This window comes from Monodelphis domestica, chromosome 1 (assembly GCF_027887165.1).
Source record: "Monodelphis domestica isolate mMonDom1 chromosome 1, mMonDom1.pri, whole genome shotgun sequence".
Classification (NCBI taxonomy): domain Eukaryota; kingdom Metazoa; phylum Chordata; class Mammalia; order Didelphimorphia; family Didelphidae; genus Monodelphis; species Monodelphis domestica.
Genome location: NC_077227.1, coordinates 515,090,770 through 515,112,993, shown reverse-complemented (window position 1 = coordinate 515,112,993; position 22,224 = coordinate 515,090,770). Strand labels below are relative to the sequence as shown.

The window sequence follows — 22,224 nt, the reverse complement described above, 5'->3', positions numbered from 1 at the left end:
ACCAAACTGTAGGAAGCTAGACATGCTTTGGGGTCTTATGTACAGAGAAAATCACAATTAACTGTTTCTTCTCAAACTTAGATTTCAGTGGGGAACCTATTCTAAGGTTCTAGCTTTAGCCAGAGGAAGCTTCCAAGATGATAGGACCTTAGAAATCTACTCCAGCTCCTTCATTCTGTAAGTGCAGAAACAGACCCAGAAAAGTTCAATTTCCCAAGATTTTGAAACTGGTTTTAAATGTGGTTCTTGACTCTATATCCAGTGCTTTTTCCCAGGCAGCACATTGACCTGTTTTGTTTTAGTCTTTGCTAAGGAACTCTGTACTAGCTTACTAAGTAGCATCTGAAATACATTTACTTTGTAGTGGGAGCTGTTACATAGCTACTTAAGTTGTAGAATGAATTTTAATACTGACTATATATCAAAATCTGGTCAGAGTGGCTGAGACTTGAGGTCCCACATTCTAGGATTCCAGTAGGTGGCAGAAAAGAACGGGCTGCCCATCCTCATGGATATGAGGATTAAGGCTCTGTCACGGGATAGCTAGAGTTGACAAGTGTCCTCTTCGTTTTGAGTCATGGAGCATACTTACACACTTTAACATCTAGTTCTGGGAAATGGAGACCTGGTTCATTCTAGTTTCAAGAACTATCTATCCTTTTGTCTTTCCATTCAGGACGGTGGGGTAGGCACAACAATGGGCTGGAGAGAAGACCTTACATAAGTAAATAACAGCTTTAGGTGAGTTCACAGTAGATCCTAGGGTCCCACAAGGCTGGGCTCCAACAAAGGGGCACATTACTCAGACATTATATCTCCTTATTTCTCCCTCTCAAGAGAATAGAAGGAAAATATATTAGCCTCTAGTCTTAACATACATACACAATTCAGCTTGCACCCTTCTATAGTATTTATTTCATTGATCCATTAGAATTCCTTAGAATCAACTTTTCTAGTTCTAGAATTACTGCTATCCACTATTTGGGCTCCTTTCCCCAGAGCCAAGGCTCTGGCATGCCTAGGAGCAGGAATAGCACCCAGGCCCTTTAAAATATGAAGAAATAAATATCCAGGCAGCCCAGATGAGGTAAGATTATAAGCTGGTCTCCACAGGTACTTGGCTGGCCTGACTCAAAATGAGAGAAATTATTTGGGGTGGGGGTGCAAAAGGGAAGAGTAGAGTTGGAGAAATGCACAGGTATCCAGAACTGTATTTGGTTTGTATTCTAGATGACATCACTGAAATTCCTGTGAATGAAAGCCCTCCCCTGTGTTAATGCACTTCAGCACCCAGTAGGGATTATAGATCTGAGAGCTAAAAAGGACCCTTAAAAGTTATCCAATCCAACCTCCTTATTAGGTAAATGAAGAACTTAAGGTCCAGAGAACTTGTTACTTAAGGTCGAACAGGTAGAAAGTAGTAGAACGAGGATTTGAATTCAGGCCCTGTGACTCCAAGTTTGACATTTTTTTACGTCTATACCGTGAGGTCTGTGAACTCAGAAGTCAGGGAATTAGATTTTCCCTAAGATTCTATGGCTTCATAAATCTTCCCCCTTTCTATGTCTTTGCTCTAGGTTGGAGACAAATAAGGAACTTATGAGAAGGCTACAAATACCTAAATTAATGACTTCATGGCTGAAAGAGAAGGAAATTCCATAATAAGTAGGAACTGGCTATGAAGAGAAGGCAGGAGTAGTATTGATTGAAAGAAACTCGAACTCTTAAAATTTTAAAAGAGTTGAAAGGGATGCTAGAAGGTCATTTCGTCCAGCCTGACTAGATAACTGTTTCCTAGGATTGCTTGGCTCTGGAACCATCAGGGAGTGCTCTTAAGTCTTGTCTTCCCAAATATATTACAAGCAACTCAAGTACAGGAACCTTCGCCAAGTAACCTTCCCTCTCTGAACTTCAGTCTCATCTGTAAAAGAGGGGGTTGGACTATATGATCTACGGGGCCCTTTCTAGCTCTATCAATGAGTCTACAGTCCTACAATTGTGCTCAGTAATTATTAACAAGGTGACTAGAGAAGGGAGCATGACTTGTGAACAGTGCCCAGGGGACAAGGTAAAGGATACTCCAAGTTTGCTTGACCCTTTCCTAATGCTTTAAACTAATGAGTTAAGAGTGGTCGAGGAAGGGAAAGAAAGGAAAAATGGGGAATGTTTGGGAATAACGATGCTGAAGTTATCGGGGTGCCAAGAAGAGTCCTTGGGAAGCCTTATGCTTGAATGCAAGATGGCCACCTCTCTCCCCTTGCCTTCACTTAATCTAGAAGTCTGGATAATGAAATAGGCTCCCTCAAAGTCGGAAAGGGATCTGGAGAGCCTGTTGCGTCATTCTGTTGGGCAGAGTTGAGCTCTGAGGAAAGGGCAGAGCTATTCTAGTCTGCACAGTTGTATTAATACCATTTTTAACTTCCCCATGTGATATCCTTAGAGGGGGAAAACTGTACCAAAGGGCCTGCTATCTATGAAGTGACCCAGTGGGCTCCACTACCAGCTCTGCGGACCTTTTGTTGACTGTTGAGCCCAGTGGGGCACTAGATCTCCACAGCACGGCCGATCTGATACCTATAGCAACTTTAAGCCTGCGAGGCCAAAACCCATTCTTCCTGTCTAGCCTTAGGCCAGACTGCTCAGATCTTGGGCCTCCAGCCTTTGATGAACTGCATGATCTTCTTGACCTGCAGCTTGGTGAGGTGGAAGTCATCAGCCAGGATGTCCTCACTGAGCTGTACAAAGATGCTACCGTCTATGCGCTCCCTAGAGAAGAAGCTCACCACATCCTCCGAGAGGCCAATGAAGCGCAGACTCCGAGAGACTTCCTCCAGCGAGAGGGCAGATAGGTCAGCCGGGGGTTGCCAAGAGGTGTTGTCTCTGCCACCCCAACCCACTGCACCCTCCCGTGGGTTAATAGGAGGCACATCCAGGCGCCCCTGGGTAAGGTAGAGCCGTGCTCCCCCTCCCTCTGGTCCCTGTAAGACTGTGGGGGACATTGGAGTGGGCATCCGCCTGAGCATCAGGCTATCTGGCTCAAAGGCCTTGGTGGAACAGAGAGGTGACAAAGGCCGAGGCCTGCCCACTCCTCTAGGCTCCTGATACCGGAGCAGCTCTGGTTCTGGGGAACTGCTCTGCCTCACTTCAAAGGGGTCAAAGGTTTCCAGTGCTGTTTCTTGCCATTCAGAGGAGGAAGAGGAGGAGGTGGGGCAGGAGGGGGAACCAGATGAGTAGGCCTGACTGGAGGAGGCAGGGCCTGGGGAATAAGTTGGGCTTGAGGATGAAGTGGGGCCAGGGGTAGAAGTGGGACCAGAGGAAGAAGAGGATGATGATGAGGCAGGTCCTGGGGAATAGGAGGGACCAGCAAATGGATTAAGGGCCCCAAATGGAGCAAAACGTTTCTGAGGATGTGAAGGCTTTGGTGGAAGGGGACAGCTATGGTATGTCTTGAGGGTCTCACCCCCAAGTAGTGTTGTGGATCGACTGTTTCCAGGCTCAGGATAGGCCCAGGAGGCCTGACTGGGCTGTGTTGTAGAGGGGAGAGGGCCTGGGAGCAGGCGACTAGAGCAATCGCCCACCTTGCAGTCTCCCCAGGTACAGGGGTAACAGTAGAGGGAATATGAATCTGGGGATGGGGAGCAGCTGCCACTCCGAGAGCCAGATCTGGGAAATTAGGGGAAGAGGGAAAAACGGAACAAGAGACAAGATAAAGTAGAGATAGAGAGAAAGGGAGAATAAATGGTCAATATATTCTTGCATGACTCACTGCTGTCCCTGTTAAGACTTCATTGATCTGAGCTTGGTGAAACAACTCCCCACACTAGCCGTAGACGAGAAAACCCCAGTGGCTTTTTGCTGTTCATTTCCAAGACCCATTTGGGGTCAGAGCACCCTGGAATCTGGCCTGTCCAGCTCACACCAGTTCTCATGGAACCTCAGAGCCGGAAGGGACAGTAGAGATCATAGGGGCACAGGGATGATCCATTCAGAGCCAAAAGGGGTCTTAAAGGTCATCTGGTCCAAAACCCTCATTTTATAGATGAGGAATCATAAAGGTTGGAGAGGTTTGATGACTTGCCTGAGGTCACAAAGCTGATTCACGACAGGGGCAGAACTAGAACCCAGGTCTCTCTATTCCCAGTTCAGTGCCTTTCCCACTCTACCATATTGCCTTGGTTATATACCTATCTTTGTGATGGTGGAGCCTCCCTAGGAGGGGCCCAGAAAGTCAAGGCAGGAAGGAGACCAGAGTCATTACTTGGCCAGGGGACATGGAATGAGCCTCCCCCCAGGATGTCAACTTAGAGGGTTCTCTCTCTGGGGGATATGCTTCCTTACCATGAAACTCAAGAGGCTCAAAGCGGGCCACCTCCTCCCAAAACAACTTCCCCCACGCCAGGACTCTGCACTGCCATACACTCCCTTCCCTCCCTCTGAATTGTCCCAAGTGCAATTTCAATGAGTAATAGCTTAAAGGGCACTCACCCGTCGTGTAAGCCAGAGGAGTAAAAGGAGAGGCCAGGGCTAGGGGAGTGAGCAGGCTGAAGCTTGGGATAGCGAGGTGGGATAGGAGGGCTGCCTGGGGGCCGACCGCCCCTGGGGGGGACTGGTGGAGCGTTGAGAAGGCGGCACTCTTCCTTGACCTAGAAACACAAAGTCCTGGAAGTCAGGAAAGATACCAGGCTGGGTGCTCTGCAGGCCCAGCTGCTAGCCGCGCCCCAACACACTTTACACCTGAGCCACTTGACATCATTTGGGCTCCTAGGGGACATTTGGAAGGGTACAGGGTGTCAGCCCCCAACCGCGCTGCAGAAGCTACTGATGATAAACCCAGACAGACAGAGAAGTCCCCCTTCCTCAGCAGGCACCAAAGCCTGGCCCATGCCATTCTAGTTCCATCTCCCCACCCACCCCCAGTGCTCTATTTCCCCAGCCTCAGGAGCCCAGAGACCCCTGGGTGTCACAAACCAACTGCTTAGAAGCAACAGGGTATTTTTCACTGAAGGAACAAGGTGGCACAGTGGACTGTGGGTGGGATCTGAAAGACCAGAGTTCAAATTCTGCTTGAGACATTTACTAGCTCTGTGATCTTGGGTAAGTCCCAGGGCCTCTTTGCCTCAGTTTCCTTATCTGTAAAATGGCAGTAATATTAGGACCTGCCTCTCAGAGTTGTGAGAATCAAATGAGTCCATATTTGTAAAGCACTTTTCAAACCTTAAAACATTTATCTAAATGCTAGCTATTACTATGATCATCATCAAAGAAAACCAACAGCACAGTTCAGTTAGGAAGAACAGAGTAGAGAGGAAAGGACAGGGCAGAAGAGGGCAGGAAGGGAGCCAAGGCTGAATTCTCCTGGGCCCAGGCCCCGATTGGCTTATGCAGAGGTTCCCCTGCTTTCTCCCTATTCTCCCTTTCTTCCATGTTGGCTCTCTTAAATACACACACGAACATATTCTCCTAATCTGCTCAATGCCACACTTGCACTCCTGCCTCCTTTCTCTATTAATAACACATTTCTAGATGCCCTTTGAAAGTTTTACAAAGCGCTGGCTCTGGAATGGCTCTAGAAGAGAAGCAGTTGCAAAGATGCTGCAACGAAGGCCGAGGTGTAGGGAACTTGCCCAGAGTAACGCAGGCAGGGAATAGCAAGGCCAACATGCCCTCCCCCTCCCGCCCCCCACTTCGCGCTGCCTTCCCCTGCGTGCATATACAAGGGCACAAATGTATGCCCACACCCGTCTGCCAGCCCCTTCTATTCCCCTTGCAGAGCTTCTGTGGACCCCGGATTCAAGATGCTGTGTGGCAGGGGCTATGGGAAAGCTACCCATGGCAAACCCTTGATTAGCCAAAGAAGGCAGGAGGCCAGAGGCCAGAGGCTCCAGAGGCCCCGGGGGAAGGAGAAGGGAGGCTCCCAGGGAGGAGTAAGAAAGTCTCAGGTTTCTGGAGTTCGTTTCCCTTTCCCCACCCCGACTTCACATGCTAGTTCTGGCATTCATGAGCCCCGTGACCTTAGGGAAGTCATTTAATCTCTTCGGGCCTCAGTTTCCTCGTCTCTAAAATGATGGGATGGGAATAAACTCCAAATCTCTTCTTTGAATTCTGTCATCCCACGACTTTCCTGGCGCCTGTCTGCCCCGACCCCAGGAGCCCCCTTTACTTACCGCCTCTGACTTGGGAGGGACAGGGGGTGGGGGAACCTCGGAATCCAGATGAGCCGTCCCAGCAAATGAAATGAGGTCAGGCTGCCTCAGCCCTGCAGGTGGTGACCTGCCTCTGGCCCGGCCAGCACCGCTCTCAGGGTAGCTCTCCATGGCCTGGTGCGTCCACAGCTCCTCGTAGGGGATCTCTGCTGGAGGGGCAGCTTCTGATAGGCTGCTCCAGTCTGGGCTCATGTATTCCTGCTCCCCGTCCCCAGCAGGGGGGTAGAGGCAGAGGGAGAGCTGGGGCAGTGCCTCGGGCCTGGGCCCCTGCAAGCAGAGCCTGGCCCTGCGGGGGCTGGCACACTCCTCTGCCAGGTCACCCGGGGCTTCTCTCACAGCTTTGGAGTACTCGTCCGGGTCAAAGCGCTCGTGGCAGTAGGAGGCGCTATCCCTCACCAGCTGTTCCACGTGGGGATCCCCAACCAGCAGCCCCTGGGGCAGGGTGAAGCGGGGCATGTCGGTGAGCAGCAGGAAGTGCAAGGGGGTTGGGCCCTCCCTGCGTAAGGCCAGCCCCAGCACCACCGTCTTGGAGATGATGCTGACCAGCTTGTAGCAGTGGCCCTCCCGCACCGGGTGCAGGTCGTAGGGGTTGCAGGGGGGCCTGCTGGGCACGAGCACATTGACGGGCAGCCGGACCCGCTCGATAATGGCCCTCACTGTGTGCTCGCCCTCCTGCATCTGCAGCTCCAGGGGGCTCCGGGTGCTGAACCGGCCCCTGCACTGGAAGGGCAGACTCAGGCTCTCGTTGGTGCGGTGGTTCATACAGATGAGGCAGGGCATCTTGCCTTTAATGGGCTTGATGGTACCCGCTGTTCCGCCGGTCCCCAGGCTACTGCTGACGCTCCCCATCCCCGCCAGGGACCCTGCCAGGGACCCTGCCCGGCCCAGTTTTCGAAGGATGGTGGTGAAGCGGGAGCGTTCTTTTGGGGTCTTCCCGCAAAGGATTTCTGCCTGGCCCATGAGGGTGAGCTCATCACCCGCGTGAAGGGTGAAGTTGTAGACCTCACTGTCTTCACTGAACTCCCCAGACACCACCTGGTGAACAGGGACAAGACAACAGGAAGGAAGCAGGATTTTCTGGGCTGCTTGGCTTGGAGGTGGGGGACCAGGAAGAGCGTGTCTGCCACATGGGACCCCTGGAAAACTCTCTAAACCCTCTCCAACCTTCCCTCTCGAAGGAGCCTTCCAGCAAGACTGTCTTCCCATCAGCCTCCCCTTCTCTTTCCCCCCTCCCAGATACTTATACACAAAGATGCCAACCGGCTACTCTGGAAGGGTAAAGAAAAAAAAGAATTTTAAAATCTCAAATTGAAAAAAAAATTGTATTGGGAAAAACTTCAACAAGAATTCCTCCTGGCCTCAGTTAAAGCAAGAGGTATAATCTTTTCTGGAGATCTGGATTGGTTTAGGTAAAGCCTCAACCTGGGACACTTCTCGATGACCTCCAGAAAAATGTTCTAGCCCAAGAGACGGTTTCCGGGTGAGAGCAGGGCTGTGAGAGCTGTCAGCTGGAATTGGAATGGGAATTGGGATTTATTCTACTTGGCCAGAGGGCACAGAACCAGGTGTGATGGGTAAAGACTGGGTCGAGGCAAATTTAGATTTGCTCTCAGGAAAAACATTCTAACAATTAGAGTTGTCCCAAAGCGGAATGGGCTGCCTCAGGAAGGAGCTGGTTTGCCCTCCCTCAGATCTTTAATTCCACTTAGCTGAGGATGCTAATATTCAGGTCTGGATTGAAATGTGACTCCTGAAAGTCCTTTCAACCTGGGGGTTCTGGGAAGCTGTTTCTAAGGGAAAAGATCCCAAATTCTTCCTGCCTCACTTTTTTTTTAAGCCCTCCTTTTCCTGAATCCTTCCCACTGAAACATAAAGACTTTTCTTCTTCTACTTCAGTGGAAATGGAGAGCGAGGTGGCCCCTTCCTGTTGTCTAGGGTAGGGAAAAGGAGAAGGCAATAGTCAAAGGAAGTGCTAGCATGGCTGAAGCTTCCACCCGGCAGAATTTGGGTCAGGGAGGCTCCTCAGAGGATGCTGTCTAAACAGGGCTGACCTTGACACTGAAGGTGATGGCCTCCATCACAAAGATGCGGTCAGGAAAGACGCTGGCTACCTCCTCAATGCTGCTGAAATACTGTACTGGCTCCCGAACATCTCGTGCCTGCTCCAGAAGCTTGAACTTCCCTGTGGAAGGAGCAAGAACCTTTGACCCCTGAGATGAGTCTAGCCCCACTGCCCCTGGGACCCCACACCCTCTCAAGAGTGGTCTCAGACCCCAGCACCCTCATGGCTCCAATTTCTGTGCTGTGTTTCCCCCTCCAGGCTACACTCCCTGGAGAGACCACAAAGAGGATCCGGAGGCTCCCTGATAGACTCCCAACAGGGCTCTCCTGGGTCCAGATGCCTCATGGACCCATCACTTTGGGCTTAGCAAGAAACCCAGACACAGGACCTCGGAACAGCCAAACACTCCCGAGTCCAAACGGAGAACTCATGAGTAAGCAGCAGTGCCAAGGACTCGGGAGTGCCCGAAATGGCCTAAAAGTCTGGAGCCCCGAGTTCTAGTCCCAGTCCCGCCATTGCCTCGCTTGGGGAAGTCACTTCAACTGAGTCATGGCTTCCTCACTTGTAAAAGAGACGATACTTTTAAATTTACTAATATTCAAATATTGATTAAGCCTCGACTACATACCGGGCATTGTCCAAGGGGATGGAGAAACAGATGATGAAAAAGCCCCTGCCCCAAAGCAGAGGCAGCACATACTATGTGCATATACAGCAATATACATGTATATGTGGGCATGCCTATTTACAAATGCACATGTGTTTGTGTTTGATATTCACATGTTTTAAACCTATGGATACGTAGAGTGTCTTAAAAGTCTTAATAAAGTTTGTTTTTTAACCCTTACCTTCCATCTTAGAATCAAAACTGTGTATTGGTTCCAAGGCAGAAGAGTGTAAGGGCTAGACAAGGGGGGTCAAGTGACTTGCCCAGAGTCACACAGCTGGGAAGTGTCTGAGACTGGAAGTGAATTCAGGAAGATGAGTCTTCCTAACTCCAGGCTTTTCCCACTTTGCCACCTAACCACCCATTTTACAGATAAGAAAACTGAGGCTTAGAGAGGTAAACGACTTACCCAGAAAATGTCTATGGCTTTGAACTCAGAATTAGTGAGTTCAGATGCATAGACTGCATAGAATTCAAGCGTAAGGCTTCCTGACTCCCAGTCCAACACTCAGTCCCTCTGCCTCCTCGAGCTACCATCCCAGCCCAGATGTCGAGGATCATCTTTCTAACACTGTTTAATAACAGCTTCTTATACATGGAGATGTTTAATTCTGGTCTCCCCAGCTCCTAATACAGAACCTGGCAATCAATGGTAGGTGCTTCATTATGCTCATTTTGAATAGTGGTAATGCTCACACAATAGACACCAACCTGTGAGAGCTGGACAATTCCTAGCAATCGCTTTGGAGAAGCAACTCCCTCAGAGCCACAGCCCTTTGCCTTCCTCCACCTTCCCCAGACTGAGTTCCCTGGCCAGGAGCACATGGCTGAAAAGCTGCCACCTTGGACAGGAAGGAAGAGCAAAAAGTACCTCCTGAACCCTGTCCGAGCAGCCAGGTGCTGAGCCTGGAGTCAGGAGCACCCGAGCTCGAAGCCTTCCTCAAGCACTTACTAGCTGTGCGACCTGGCACAAATCACTTAACTTCTGTTTGCCTTAGTTTCCTCATCTGTAAAATAGATCTCCCAAAGTCAAAGTGAGGATCAAATGATGGAGTAATTGTAAAGCACCTGGCAATAGTAAGCACTATTTAAATATTAGTTCTCATTTTTATTATTAGTCCTGACCAGACCAGAGAAGGTGGTGAAGCTTTACACCAGCCCGAGGATGGACAGCTATGGCCACAGGTAAAGAGGATTCCAGTGGCCAGCAAATGATGAGGAGCCAGGAAGCAGAGGGTCTGAGCTCAAGCCCCTGGAGGAGTGGTCTCCTCCAACCCACCCACGTCTCCATTCCCAGAGGCCAGTCAGAGGGTCAGGAGCCTGACCACTGACCAGTGAGGGACCAGGAAGAAATGGGCCCATTATCCCCAGCCAAGCTGGGATGGGCCAATGCCAGAGTACCGGCCAGGAGAGGTTCAGGCTGATTCAGGGAAGCTGGGGGAGAGGATGCGGTCAGGAGAATCAATGTAACCATGGCACCCGATCTACTCCTTCCTCCCTCTAGCCCAGAGTCCAGCTGGTGGAAGGGAGGAGGAGGTGTTTCCTGCCCCTGAGGAATGAAGTAGAGCCCCCTAATCTCTCGCCTTCCCTAAGCCCCAATCCCACCCTCGCTGCTCTCTCTTACCACCTCTGTCCAGCTGTATATCATTCCCAGCTTCCCCCAGAGAGTGCAGCCAGAAGGAGCCATTCCCACCAGGGTGTGGGACTAGGCACAAAGACACCAATCCATATCCCTTGAGGGATGTCTGGGGCACTCACAAGCCACTTGTCAGAAACTGCACTGTCACTCATTCATCAGCCCTCACATTTCTGGCGCTTTGAGGCAGTGATGCCTTCTTTCTCCCTATTTGATGGGGAGTTCCAGGAGAGCAACGACCAAGTCTTATTCCCTCTCTATATCCCTCACCCCACCTAGACTGAGTCAGCACATAGACAGAACACTGGGCTTGCCATTGGGAAGGCCCCAGTTCAAATTCTGTCTCAGATACTTCCTAGCTATATGGACAAGTCACTTAACCTCTGCCTCAGTTTCCTTTTCTATAAAGTGGGCATAATGGTGTCTACCTCCCAAAGTTATTGTGAGGATAAAACATTTATTTCTAAATCATTTTATAAACCTTGAGGTACTATTTACATGTTCATTATTATTATTTTTATTAATAGATGAATCCTGCTTGCCAGAAAAATCAGCCTCATGCTCCACCACTACAGAATGTCAGTGCTACAAAGGTGCTCAGAAATCTAATATAGCCCATTCATTTTACAGAGAAGGAAACTGAGGCTAGAGAAATTAAGTTACCTCCTAAAAAAAATACTAGCTAGCTGGTGACAGAGGTCTCTTGACTGCCGACCTCCATCCCATCTGCCACAACTTATCCCCATGGAGCCAAGAATCTAGGAGTAAGAACTCCCAGTAAAAGGGAGATGGCTCCCACTCACTCAACTCCAGCAAAAAAGGGTTCCTGGTCCCCCAAGTCCCCTCCTGTACCCCTTCTTGTCTGCCTCCCTTCTTCCTATGGAGTGGGTAGAGCGGGGAGGACCAGGTCCCCACACCCCTCTCCAAGTTCCATTTCTCATTATTAATTCATCGGGAGGAATCAGTGTCCGGCTGATCACACTTAGTGCTTCATTATCCCCTCCCCCACCCTCTCATCTCAGACCTCCCCACTCCCTGGCCTGCCTCCCTCCCCCACACCCTGTCAGGCATCAGCCCCCAACTTGGGACTCCCAGCTTGTCATAAGGCAGGGCAAGCTTTCCCTCGTCCTAGGGCTCGCTGCCCCAAAGCCCCGAGGCCCTCTCAAGGGGAAGATGGAGATGAGGAGAGGGAGGGAGAAGCAGCAGGGATGGAGACAAGGAGCAGAAGAAAGTGAGCCTTGCTTGAAAGGGTTCTCCTTTGGCAGGCAAAGTGAAAGGGGCCGGACCCCTGAGCCTGAACAGGGGGTGGATCCCCCTCAAGTCAGTCTAGACACTTTCCAGGCACCTGCAGGGGACAGGGAGCGCCTCGCTCTGGGAGACCCTCACTCAAAGGGCTCAGGACAGGCCATCGAGTCACAAAGGGGGTTATTTCTGGATTCCGAAGTCAGAGCTCGAAGCAGATTTAGAGATCAGCGAGTTCAGTGGGGAGTCACAGGGAGGGGAAGCAATCGCTCCAAGGGCCCGGTGGGGTAGCCAGGACGCATGGCCCCTCCTATCCGGGTGTGACTAAGGACGCCAGCGTGCCCCCTGCGGCAGCGCCTGCCCTTGGCATTCTGAAAAAGGAGCGGGTTCCCACTGCAGCAGTGCCCGCCGCCTTAGGAAGGCCTCCCTGGAGCTTCGCACTGTCCATGAGGTGATGGAGCAGGTCCGAATGGTGCCCACCAGCATTCCACAGAGACCTGGGGGGAAGCTGCCCTCAAGAGAAAGTGCCACGGAGGGAGCGGAACCAGCCCACACAGGGTCCTCAGAATGCTGATCTGCCAACTACTCACAGCCCTTTCCAAATAAGAGACAGCAGAGGGGGCAGCTGGGTGGCTCAGTGGATGGAGAGCCAGGCCTAGAGACGGGGGTCCTGAGTTCAAATCTGGCCTCAGACACTTCCCAGCTGTGTGACCCTGGGCAAGTCACTTAACCCCCATTTGCCTAGCCCTTACCGCTCTTCTGCCTTGGAACCAATACACAGTATTGTTTAAGGGTTAAGTATTGTTAAGGGTTTAAAAAAAAAGAGTGAGGCAGCAGAGAGGGGCCTTGGCCTCCAACCCAGGAGACCGGATTAGACCCTGGTTCTGCCACTCACTAGCCTTGGACTTGGCTTCTCTGGGCCTTTGTTTCCTCATCTGCAAAATAAGGGGTTTAGGCTAAACGGCCTCCAAGGTGCCTTGTGGATCCAAGTCCAGGATCCTGGGCTCTTGTCATGTCCGCCCTCACAAGACGGAAGCCTAGCGATTGCCCCTTGGCAGCCCTCAGGGGCGTCCTCCTCCATCTCTCCTACCTGGATACTGCAGCGGGATGTCGATCTTGGGCCCGATGACATAGTGCCCTTCCTCCAGGCTGTGGGCCGTCACCGTCGTCCACTGGCGGCAGGAGTGGATGAGCAGGACATCCTGCTGGCTCACCCCCTCCACGTACTCCCCTGGGCCAGGAAGGGGGGAGAGAAGGAAGAGACTCAGCCAACGGGGAGGGACGAGACCTCCCAGCCTCCCCAGAGGCAGAAGGCTCGCCCCCCGGGGGGGGGTCCCCCTCCCACGTCACCACCCCTCGCTGTCCAGCCAGGCGGGTTGCAAAGAGCGGCAGTGCGAGGAGGAGCCCTGGAGGGGAGCTCTTCCCAGGAATGGGAGCGCGCCCTCCAGCCCTTCCCCTGGCCCAGCAGGCCACAACCTCCATAGCAGGTCAGATGGGGCGGGACACCCCCTTTCATCAACCTGACCTGGGAAGTCATCCGTATTTGGTCGGAGGTTCTCAGGAGTACGTCTCCCATCACCCCCTTCCTGGCTGTTAGATAGGAGGCAACACTTGAACCTGGCTCCAATGCCAGCTCTATCCATTATGCCCTACGGCCTGAGAACATGGTAGCTTTCAGTGGTGTCCTATGCTTAGTGTCGGGTCCCATGAATTCTTTCTTCTTCAGTGCATTCATTCATTCATTCATTCAACTGCTCGATCTCCCATTCGCCCCATAATTCTAAAAGAGGAAACTCCCCCACATCATTAGGAATAGAAGATTGAGACTTGGAAAGAGCCTTCAAGAGCCTCGTACAGAGAGGGAAGCCAAATCCCGAATCCCGGGGGAGTCAATGAACTGCCCTTCCTGAAGATGGCACAGATAGGGAAGGGGCCGCTGGGTGGCTCAGTGGATAGAGACACAAGGTCCTGGGTTCAAATATGGCCACCGACTCTTCCTACCTATATGACCTTAGGCAAGTCACTTAACCTCCGTTGCCTAGCCCTTAGTGCCTTTCTGCCTTGGAAACAATACTTGGCATTGACTCTAAGCCAGAAGGAAAGGCTTTTAAGGGAAAATTGCCCAGGTAGTAAATAATACTCTTAAACCCTGGATGCTGACCCCTTGAAGAAGAAACTCCTTCTCCCAGGACCCCCGGCTCCCTCCAAGGTTTCTTTCTGGCCAGGAACATACAAGTAAGGGGGGGGGGGGAGGAGGGAGAGGGGGACCAGAGGGAGAGAGGGAGGGAGGGAGGAGGGAGAGAGGAGACATCAAAAGGGCCCAGAGGAGGAAGGTTGTTAAGAGAAGAGGGGTGTAGGGAGGGGCTTGGACCGAATGGGTTCTCTAACCCCAGCAACTGTTACCAGGGTAGCAGGAGGGGCCTAGAATTTTCAATCCGAAGGGTTTCTCCTGGCAGCTATGGGCATGGGGGGAGGCAGCTGGGGAGGGGACACCCTCCTGACTGCTTCCTTGCCAGGAAACCAAAAGGTTCTGCCCGTTTCCCCTCAGGTCCTCCCCAAAAGGATAGCTACTACGCAGCTACATTCTACGCCATTTGGGACTTTCGAAGTACAGAAAAACCAGCCTGCATGGTGAGAGCATGCCTGGGACGGGATGACCTTAAAGGAATGGCCCAGGAATTTAATTAGAGTTCCCTGACCCCCATCCAGCTGCACAGCCGGGCTGGAGAAGGAGCATCTGTTTGGCAGTCACAAGTCCTGGGTTTGAATCCCAGCTCTGTTCCCTCTCACCTGTGTGACCTTGGTTATGTCACTCACTTCCTCTGGGCCTGTCATCTAGGAAACAAACAGGTGGGACAGTTCCCAGCTCCAAGGCCCCTTCCAGCTCTAAATCCCATGATTGCAGCCCTCCCGAGGAGAGTCCAGCTTTATCTGTCTGTAGAGCCACACAGGGACATCGCAGTGGTCCGTGATGCTGCGACCCTTACCTGGCCTGCTGATATACACTGCAGTGGGCAGGCACAGAGGTCAGGAGGATGACAGAGCTGCTCATTTAAGTGGTTCTCCCAAGGCCACAGAGGAAGTACCCTTTGGAGGTAGGATTTGAATCCAGGACTCTAAAGCCGATGCTCTCTCCACTGTACCCACCGCCTGGTACCCCAGTGACACCTCCTGACCCTTTCCTGGGACACACACGACTTCCCATTCCCTCCCTCCCTTCCACCTTTCCCCACCTCATCTCCTACCCCTGGGCAGGGCTGAGCTCAGCAGGAGCAGTGCGGGCTGGGGGAGGGGCCGGTGGGCCTCTGCCCCATTAGCATTCCGGGAAGCGAGTGTGACAGGGCCGGCCAAACCCCTATTCTTCTCTTATACAAAACCCCCAGCCAGGCAGCCAGGCCCCATCCCCACTTCCCCTCCCCCTTCTCCCCCCCAAGCCAGGCCGCCAGAACTCCCAGCCGTCCCCTCCTCGTCCTCCCGCTACAAAGTGGTCGCCCCCTCTACGTTCCCCAGGCCAGCCTGGGATGAGTTGTTATGAGAAGGAAGCAGAGAAGGGAAAGGGGGGAAGAAGAGGGGGAGAAGAGGCAGGGGAAGGCGAGGGGGCACCCTATTGGACAGGGGAGGCACAGGTGGCTGGGAACAGACTGCTGGGAGAAGAGGGTCAGGGATGGAGCCGGCAAAGAATGGGATGGGACCCGGAGGGAGGGAAGGATCAAAGGCATGGGGAGAGAGAGAGACCCGAGAAATGAGGGAGCCAAAGGTGAAAGGACAAAAGGAGGCTGGGGGTGGGAGCAGAAGAAGGATGGAGAGAAGAAGAGAGGGGCACCGAGGTCCGGGCGCCATGCTCAGAAAGAGCTGAAAACTTTCTCAGGATCCTACAAAGCCTAACGGGGAAGTGCAGCCCCTCCCACCCTTCTCCCCCAAACCCCACCTGCTTCCAGGTTCCTCTTCCCTCCAGCCTGTCCCTCCCTTCTCCCTCTTCCTGCCTCCTTCCTCTCTCCCTCCATTCCTCCACCCGGGGGCCCTTCTGTCACTCCCCAATTTGCTCCTGCCCCAGCATCTTGGTCCTGACTCACCTGATCCCCAGGACTTCTCCCCCTTCCCCCCCTCCTCTCCCCTACCTGGCCCTAGGCAGGCGAGAGTGGGCAGACGGCAGCGGCTGACGATGAGGTCCAAAGGGAAAGCCCCCATGCTCCAGTGGAGACCAGCTAGCCCGGCTGCCAGTTTCTCCATAGCATTGCTCCAAAGACTCGAGTCTGGGGGACCTAGGGAAGCGGGGACCAGTCCCAGGAGCTGCCCACCGTCCTTCTCCCCACCCACGACTCCAGCTCTGGGAGACCAGGGGCAGCCAGAAGCACCATGCTCCCCCTGCTTGAACTGCCAGCCCGGAGTCTAGCCTGCACCTCCTGTAGCCCCCAGGCTGCTCAGAAGCCCCACCATCCCTTCGGGCCCCTCTCTTCCCCTCCCTTAATTATCCTCCTCCAGACCCAAGCCCCACCTCCCCTTCCCAAGACCAGCCCTCTCTTCTACCCCACCCCCTTCACCATGTCTCCCTCCCAGCTTCCCTTCAGTCTTCCCCCTTAGTTTCCTCTCCCCATCATTCCATCTCTCCCTTCCCCCTCACCCTTTCTCTTTAACCCTTCTCATTTCATCTCATCCCTTGAATTCTTTCTCTCATTCTACTTTCCTCCTCTAATTCTTTTTTCTGAGCCTTCCCCTAGCAAGCCTGGGAATGCCTCCCCAACCTTCTTCTCGCCACTCTCCTTCCTCTTTTAGCCCCCTCCTCCCTTTCTCCTGACGGTTCCGGCTTCACTCTCCAGGTGCTTCTCTCGTTTCTTCTCTCTCTTTCCCCTCCCCCATCCACCTCTGAACCACCTTGCTCAGGTGTCTCCCCTTATCCTATTTCTCCCACCACCCCCAATTTATATGCTGCTGAAATCAAGCTCCAGTGACATTAAGAAGAGCCTTGTAAGTGGAAAGAATAGGACTGTAAGATTTAGAACTGGAAAGGGCCTTAGAAAGCCAATTCAATTTGCGAAAATGTATTTGGTGCCTACTCTGTGCAAGGTGCATTCTAGACTCTGGAGATACAAGAAGAGATGAGAGCCTGCCTTCAACAAGCTTATGTTCTACTGGGGGTGACAAAATTCAACAAGTAAATAGGTAAGTAAATTCAAAGACATTTTTAGCATTAACATCTGGAGAGAGCTAGGAAGACTTTTTGGAGAAAGCAGCAAGTGCATGGAGCTTGGAAAAAGGATCAGAGATTTAGAGGGGGAAGGGACCTTAAAGGGTGTCTAGTTCAACCCTTTTGATTCAGAGATGAGGAAACGGAGGCCCGGAAGGTAAGAGACTAGCAAGGGTCATGCAGTTAATGAGTGTCAAAAGCAGGATTTGAACCCAGGTTGATCCCAACTTCAACCACAGTTGAACAACTACTACATTAAGGTGAGGATCTAGAACTGAGGAATCCAGGAGGGAATTTGTTCCAGGCATGGGAACCAACAGCTTTTGTGAATTGAATAGAATTAATAAAAATAAATAATAATATGGGGGTGAGGTGGAGGAGAGGGCTAGCTTTGGAAGAGGAGGTGGAGCTTAGATGAGGAGGATAATTAAGGCTGTGATCCAAAGGGATAGTGGGGTTTCTGAGCTCCTAGGGGACTCAAGGTGGAGCTTGGCACTTGAAAGGTAAATTCAGAGTAAAATTTGTGAGAGCTTTAAATACCATGCTGAAGAGTTATTTTATCCTAGAAGCAGTGGGGAGACATTGAAAGATTTCTACCCTGTGTTTTAAGATTACTTTGGCAGCTATGTGGAGAATTACAGAAGGAGGCAAAGGACAGAGGTGCTTGGAGGAGTCGGAGTCAACAAATTAGGAATGTTTGAGAACTTTACTGCTGGAAATTTAAAGCAGGGATTCTTAACTGTGAGCTCATGAACTTTCAAAAATATATATTTTGGTAACTATCTTTCAACATAATTGATTTCCTTTTATAATCCTATGCATCTCATTTTATGTATTTAAAAGCATTCTTCTAAGATGGGGTGCTGAGCCTTGACCAGACTGCCAAAGGGGGTCCCATGACACAAAAAAGGACCTTTGTTTTAGTGTTTGTTTCTATATGAATAATCAGCTTCTCTAAAGTTGGTTGCACTTGTGACATGAAAGCACTAAGTAAATAACATTGTTAAGTCTTGTAGAGACATCCCTAATAGCTTGATAGTGTAAAGATACAGACCAGACTCCCTGATACCTACTTGCCTCCTTCAAAAGTAACAGATTTTCTTGACACAAGAATAGAACAGTGATTACCAAAGAGCACTGGATTTCTAAACTTAACTCCTTACAGGAAAGCTGGATTTCTGAAGTTCAGACCCAAAGAATCATGACTTGGGCAGTTATAGGACAAAATCAATTAACTGTAAATAGGATCGATTTTTTTAAATATTTTATTTGATCATTTCCAAGCATTATTCATTAAAGACATAGATCATTTTCTTTTCCTTCCCCCCACCCCCCATAGTCGACGCGTAAATCCACTGGGCATTACATGTTTTCTTGATTTGAACCCATTGCCATGTTGTTAATATTTGCATTAGAGTGTTCATTTAGAGTCTCTCCTCTGTCATGTCCCCTCAACCGCTGTATTCAGGCAGTTGCTTTTCCTCGGTGTTTCCACTCCCATAGTTTATCCTTTGCTTATGAATAGTGTTTTTTTCTCCTAGATCCCTGCAAATTGTTCAGGGACATTACACCGCCACTAATGGAGAAGTCCATTACATTCGATTGTACCACAGTGTATCAGTCTCTGTGTACAATGTTCTCCTGGTTCTGCTCCTCTTGCTCTGCATCACTTCCTGGAGGTCGTTCCAGTCTCCATGGAACTCCTCCACTTTATTATTCCTTTTAGCACAATAGTATTCCATCACCAACATATACCACAATTTGTTCAGCCATTCCCGAATTGATGGGCATCCCCTCGTTTTCCAATTTTTGGCCACCACAAAGAGTGCAGCTATGAATATTTTTGTACAAGTCTTTTTGTCCATTATCTCTTTGGGGTACAGACCCAGCAGTGCTATGGCTGGATCAAAGGGTAGACATTCTTTTGTCGCCCTTTGGGCATAGTTCCAAATTGCCCTCCAGAATGGTTGGATCAGTTCACAACTCCACCAGCAATGAATTAATGTCCCTACTTTGCCACATCCCCTCCAGCATTCATTACAGGATCAATTTTTTTTAAGACACTGAATCAATCTAATTATTTCAATATACAGAGTGGCCGCTCAAGCAAGGGTAGTTTGGCTGAGGATCAAACCACTTCCACAAAGGGGGTCCTCCTTAGCTGCAGCCCTCAGCCTCAAGGATGTCTCTGTTAGGAGAGAAGGCTCATAAGCAGAAAACCTTAGAGTTTCAAAGCCCTGGCTCAGAGAGGTGACTTTTCCAAAGTCATGCAGCTAGCTAGGGGCACAATTGGAACCAGAATTGAGATCTTTTTATGCTACTCTATCTTTTCCCTGCCCTTAACAAGGTTGCTCAAGCTTTTCTACATTTTCTCTTGTCTTTTAGTACTTAGTAAGAGATTGTGACTTCATAATCACTTAAGAACTTGCATTTAAATGGTGCTTTGCATAAAAAGCCTTTGACAAAATACAACATCCATTCCTATTGAAAACACTAGAAAAATATAGGAATTAAAGGGCCTTTCCTCAAAATAATAAACAGTATTTATTTTAAAACCATCAGCAAAAAAGACTGTCTGCCCTTCGATCCAGCCATAGCACTGCTGGGTTTGTACCCCAAAGAGATAATAAGGAAAAAGACTTGTACAAGAATATTCATAGCTGCACTCTTTGTGGTGGCAAAAAATTGGAAAATGAGGGGATGCTCATCAATTGGGGAATGGCTGAACAAATTGTGGTATATGTTGGTGATGGAATACTATTGCACTCAAAGGAATAATAAAGTGGAGGAATTCCATGGAGACTGGAACAACCTCCAGGAAGTGATGCAGAGTGAGAGGAGCAGAACCAGGAGAACATTGTACACAGAGACTGATACACTGTGGTACAATCGAATGTAATGGACTTCTCCACTAGCATCAATGCAATGATCCAGGACAATTCTGAGGGACTCATTCATGAGAAAGAACACTATCCACATCCAGAGAAAGAACTGTGGGAGCAGAAACACCAAAGAAGAACAATTGCTTGATGACATGGGTCGAGGGGATATGATTGGGGATGTAGACTCTCAGAGATCACCCTGGTGCAAATATCAATATGGAAAAAGGTTTTGATCAAAGATGCATGTAAAACCCAGTGGAGCTGGTGGCTACGGGAAGGGTGGGCAAGGGGAGGGAGGGAAATAATGTAACTCTTGTAACCAAGGAATAATGTTCTAAATTGACTAAATTAATTAATTAAAAAAAACATCAGCAAGTATCATCTGCAATGGGGATAAGTTAGAAGCATTCCCAATAAGATCAGGAGTGAAACAAGGATGCCCATTATCACCTCTGTTATCTAATATAGTACTAGAAATGCTAGCAGTAGCAATTAGAGAAGAAAAGGAAATTGAAGGAATCAAAGTAGACAATGAGGAAACTAAACTATCACTCTTTGCAAATGGCATGGTAGTGAATCTAGAGAATCTGAGAACATCCCCTAAAAAGCTAGTAGAAATAACTTTAGCCAAGTTGCAGGACACAAAATAAACCCACATAAATCATCAGCATTCGTTTGTTTCCAACAAAACCCAGCAGCAAGTGTTAGAAATAGAAACTCCATATAAAATCACTCTAAACAAGATAAAATACCTGAGAATCTACTTGCCAAGACAAATCCAGGAATTATATGAACCTAACTATAAAACAGTCTTCACACAAATAAAAATAGATCTAAACAACTAGAAAAACATCAATTACTCATCAGTAGCATGAGCTAATATGATAAAAATGACAATCCTACCTAAATTAATTTACTTATTCAGTGCCATACCTCTCAAACTACCAAAAAACTTTTTCACAGAATTAGAAAAAATAATTACAAAGTTCATTTGGAAGAACAAAAGATCAAGAATATCAAGGGAACTAATTTAAAAAAAGTGAAGGATGGAGGCCTACTGTTATCATATCTTTCTAACTATACTATAAAGCAGTGATCATCAAAACAATATGGTACTTGCTTAGGGATAGAAGGGTGGGTGGATGGAATAGACTTGGGGTAAATGACAGTAGCAAGATAGTGTTTGATAAACTCAAAGATCCCAGATTTGGAGACAAGAACCCTCTATTTGAAAAAAACTGCTGGAAGAATTGGAAAACAGCATGGGAAAAGTTAGGTCTAGATCAACATCTCACACCCTATGTAATTCAAAATGGTAAATGACTTAAATATAAAGAGGGAAATCATAAACAAATTAGTTGAACATAGAATAGCATCCCTGTCAGATCTATGGGAAAGGAAGGAATTTAAGACCAAGCAGGAGATAGAAAATACTACAAAATGTAAAATGAATAATTTTGATTATATTAAATTTAAAAGTTCCTGTACAAACAAAACCAAAGCAACCAAAATTAGAAAGGAAATAACAAATTGGGGGGAGGGGAATTATAACAAAAACTTCTGACAAATGTCTAATTTCTCAAATTTATAAAGCACTAAGTCACTTGTACAAAAAAATCAAGCCATTTCCCAATTGACAAGTGGTCAAGGGACATGAATAGGCAGTTTTCAGATAAAGAAATTGAAACTATCAATAAGAACATGAAAAAGTATTCTAAATCTCCCATAATTAGAGAAATACAAATCAAAACAATGCTGAGGTAAAACCTCACACATAGTAGATTGGCCAATATGACAGTAAAAGAAAATAATAAATATTGGAGGGGATGTGGCAAAATTGGGACACTAATGCATTGCTGGTGGAGTTGTGAATTAATTCAGACATTCTGGCAGGCAATTTGGAATTATGCACAAAGGGCTTTAAAAGAATGCCTGCCCTTTGATCCAGCCATACCACTACTGGGTTTGTATCCCTAAGAGATAATAAGGAAAAAGACTTGAACAAAAAGATTTATAGCTGCTCTCTTTGTGGTGGTGAATATTGGGAAATGAAAGGTTGTCCTTCAATTGGAGAATGGCTGAACAAATTGTGATATATGATGGTGATGGAATATTATTGTGCTGGAAGGAATGATGATTTCAAGGCTTTCTATATAAACTGAGAGAACCTCAATGAATTGATGCAAAGTGAAATGAGCAGAACCAGGAGAACATTGTGCACAGAAAGTAAAACGTGGAACAATCCAATAATGGATTTTGCTACTAGTAGCAATGGAACAAGCTAGGACGCTCCTGAAGGACTTAAGGGAAAGAATGCTATGCACATTGAGAGAAAGACCTATGGGAG

The 22,224-nt window shown here is 49.0% G+C and overlaps 1 protein-coding gene across 2 annotated transcripts; it reads right to left on the bottom strand.

Annotated features, from left to right (window-relative positions):
- Positions 1-896: 896 nt before the first annotated feature.
- Positions 897-16,686, bottom strand: GAREM2 (GRB2 associated regulator of MAPK1 subtype 2). 2 transcript variants are annotated; one of them, XM_056813143.1, is made up of 6 exons: positions 15,929-16,686; positions 12,901-13,041; positions 8,255-8,385; positions 6,165-7,238; positions 4,486-4,643; positions 897-3,663 (listed from the first exon to the last, which is right to left on the bottom strand). In XM_056813143.1, the coding sequence occupies exons 1-6, from the start codon at positions 16,038-16,040 to the stop codon at positions 2,640-2,642; spliced, it is 2,640 nt and encodes an 879-aa protein (XP_056669121.1). In that variant the 5' UTR covers positions 16,041-16,686; the 3' UTR covers positions 897-2,639. The 2 variants fall into 2 exon arrangements, with proteins under 2 accessions (XP_056669121.1, XP_007476008.1); XM_007475946.3 differs by lacking the exon at positions 15,929-16,686 and adding an exon at positions 13,972-14,257.
- Positions 16,687-22,224: the final 5,538 nt, after the last annotated feature.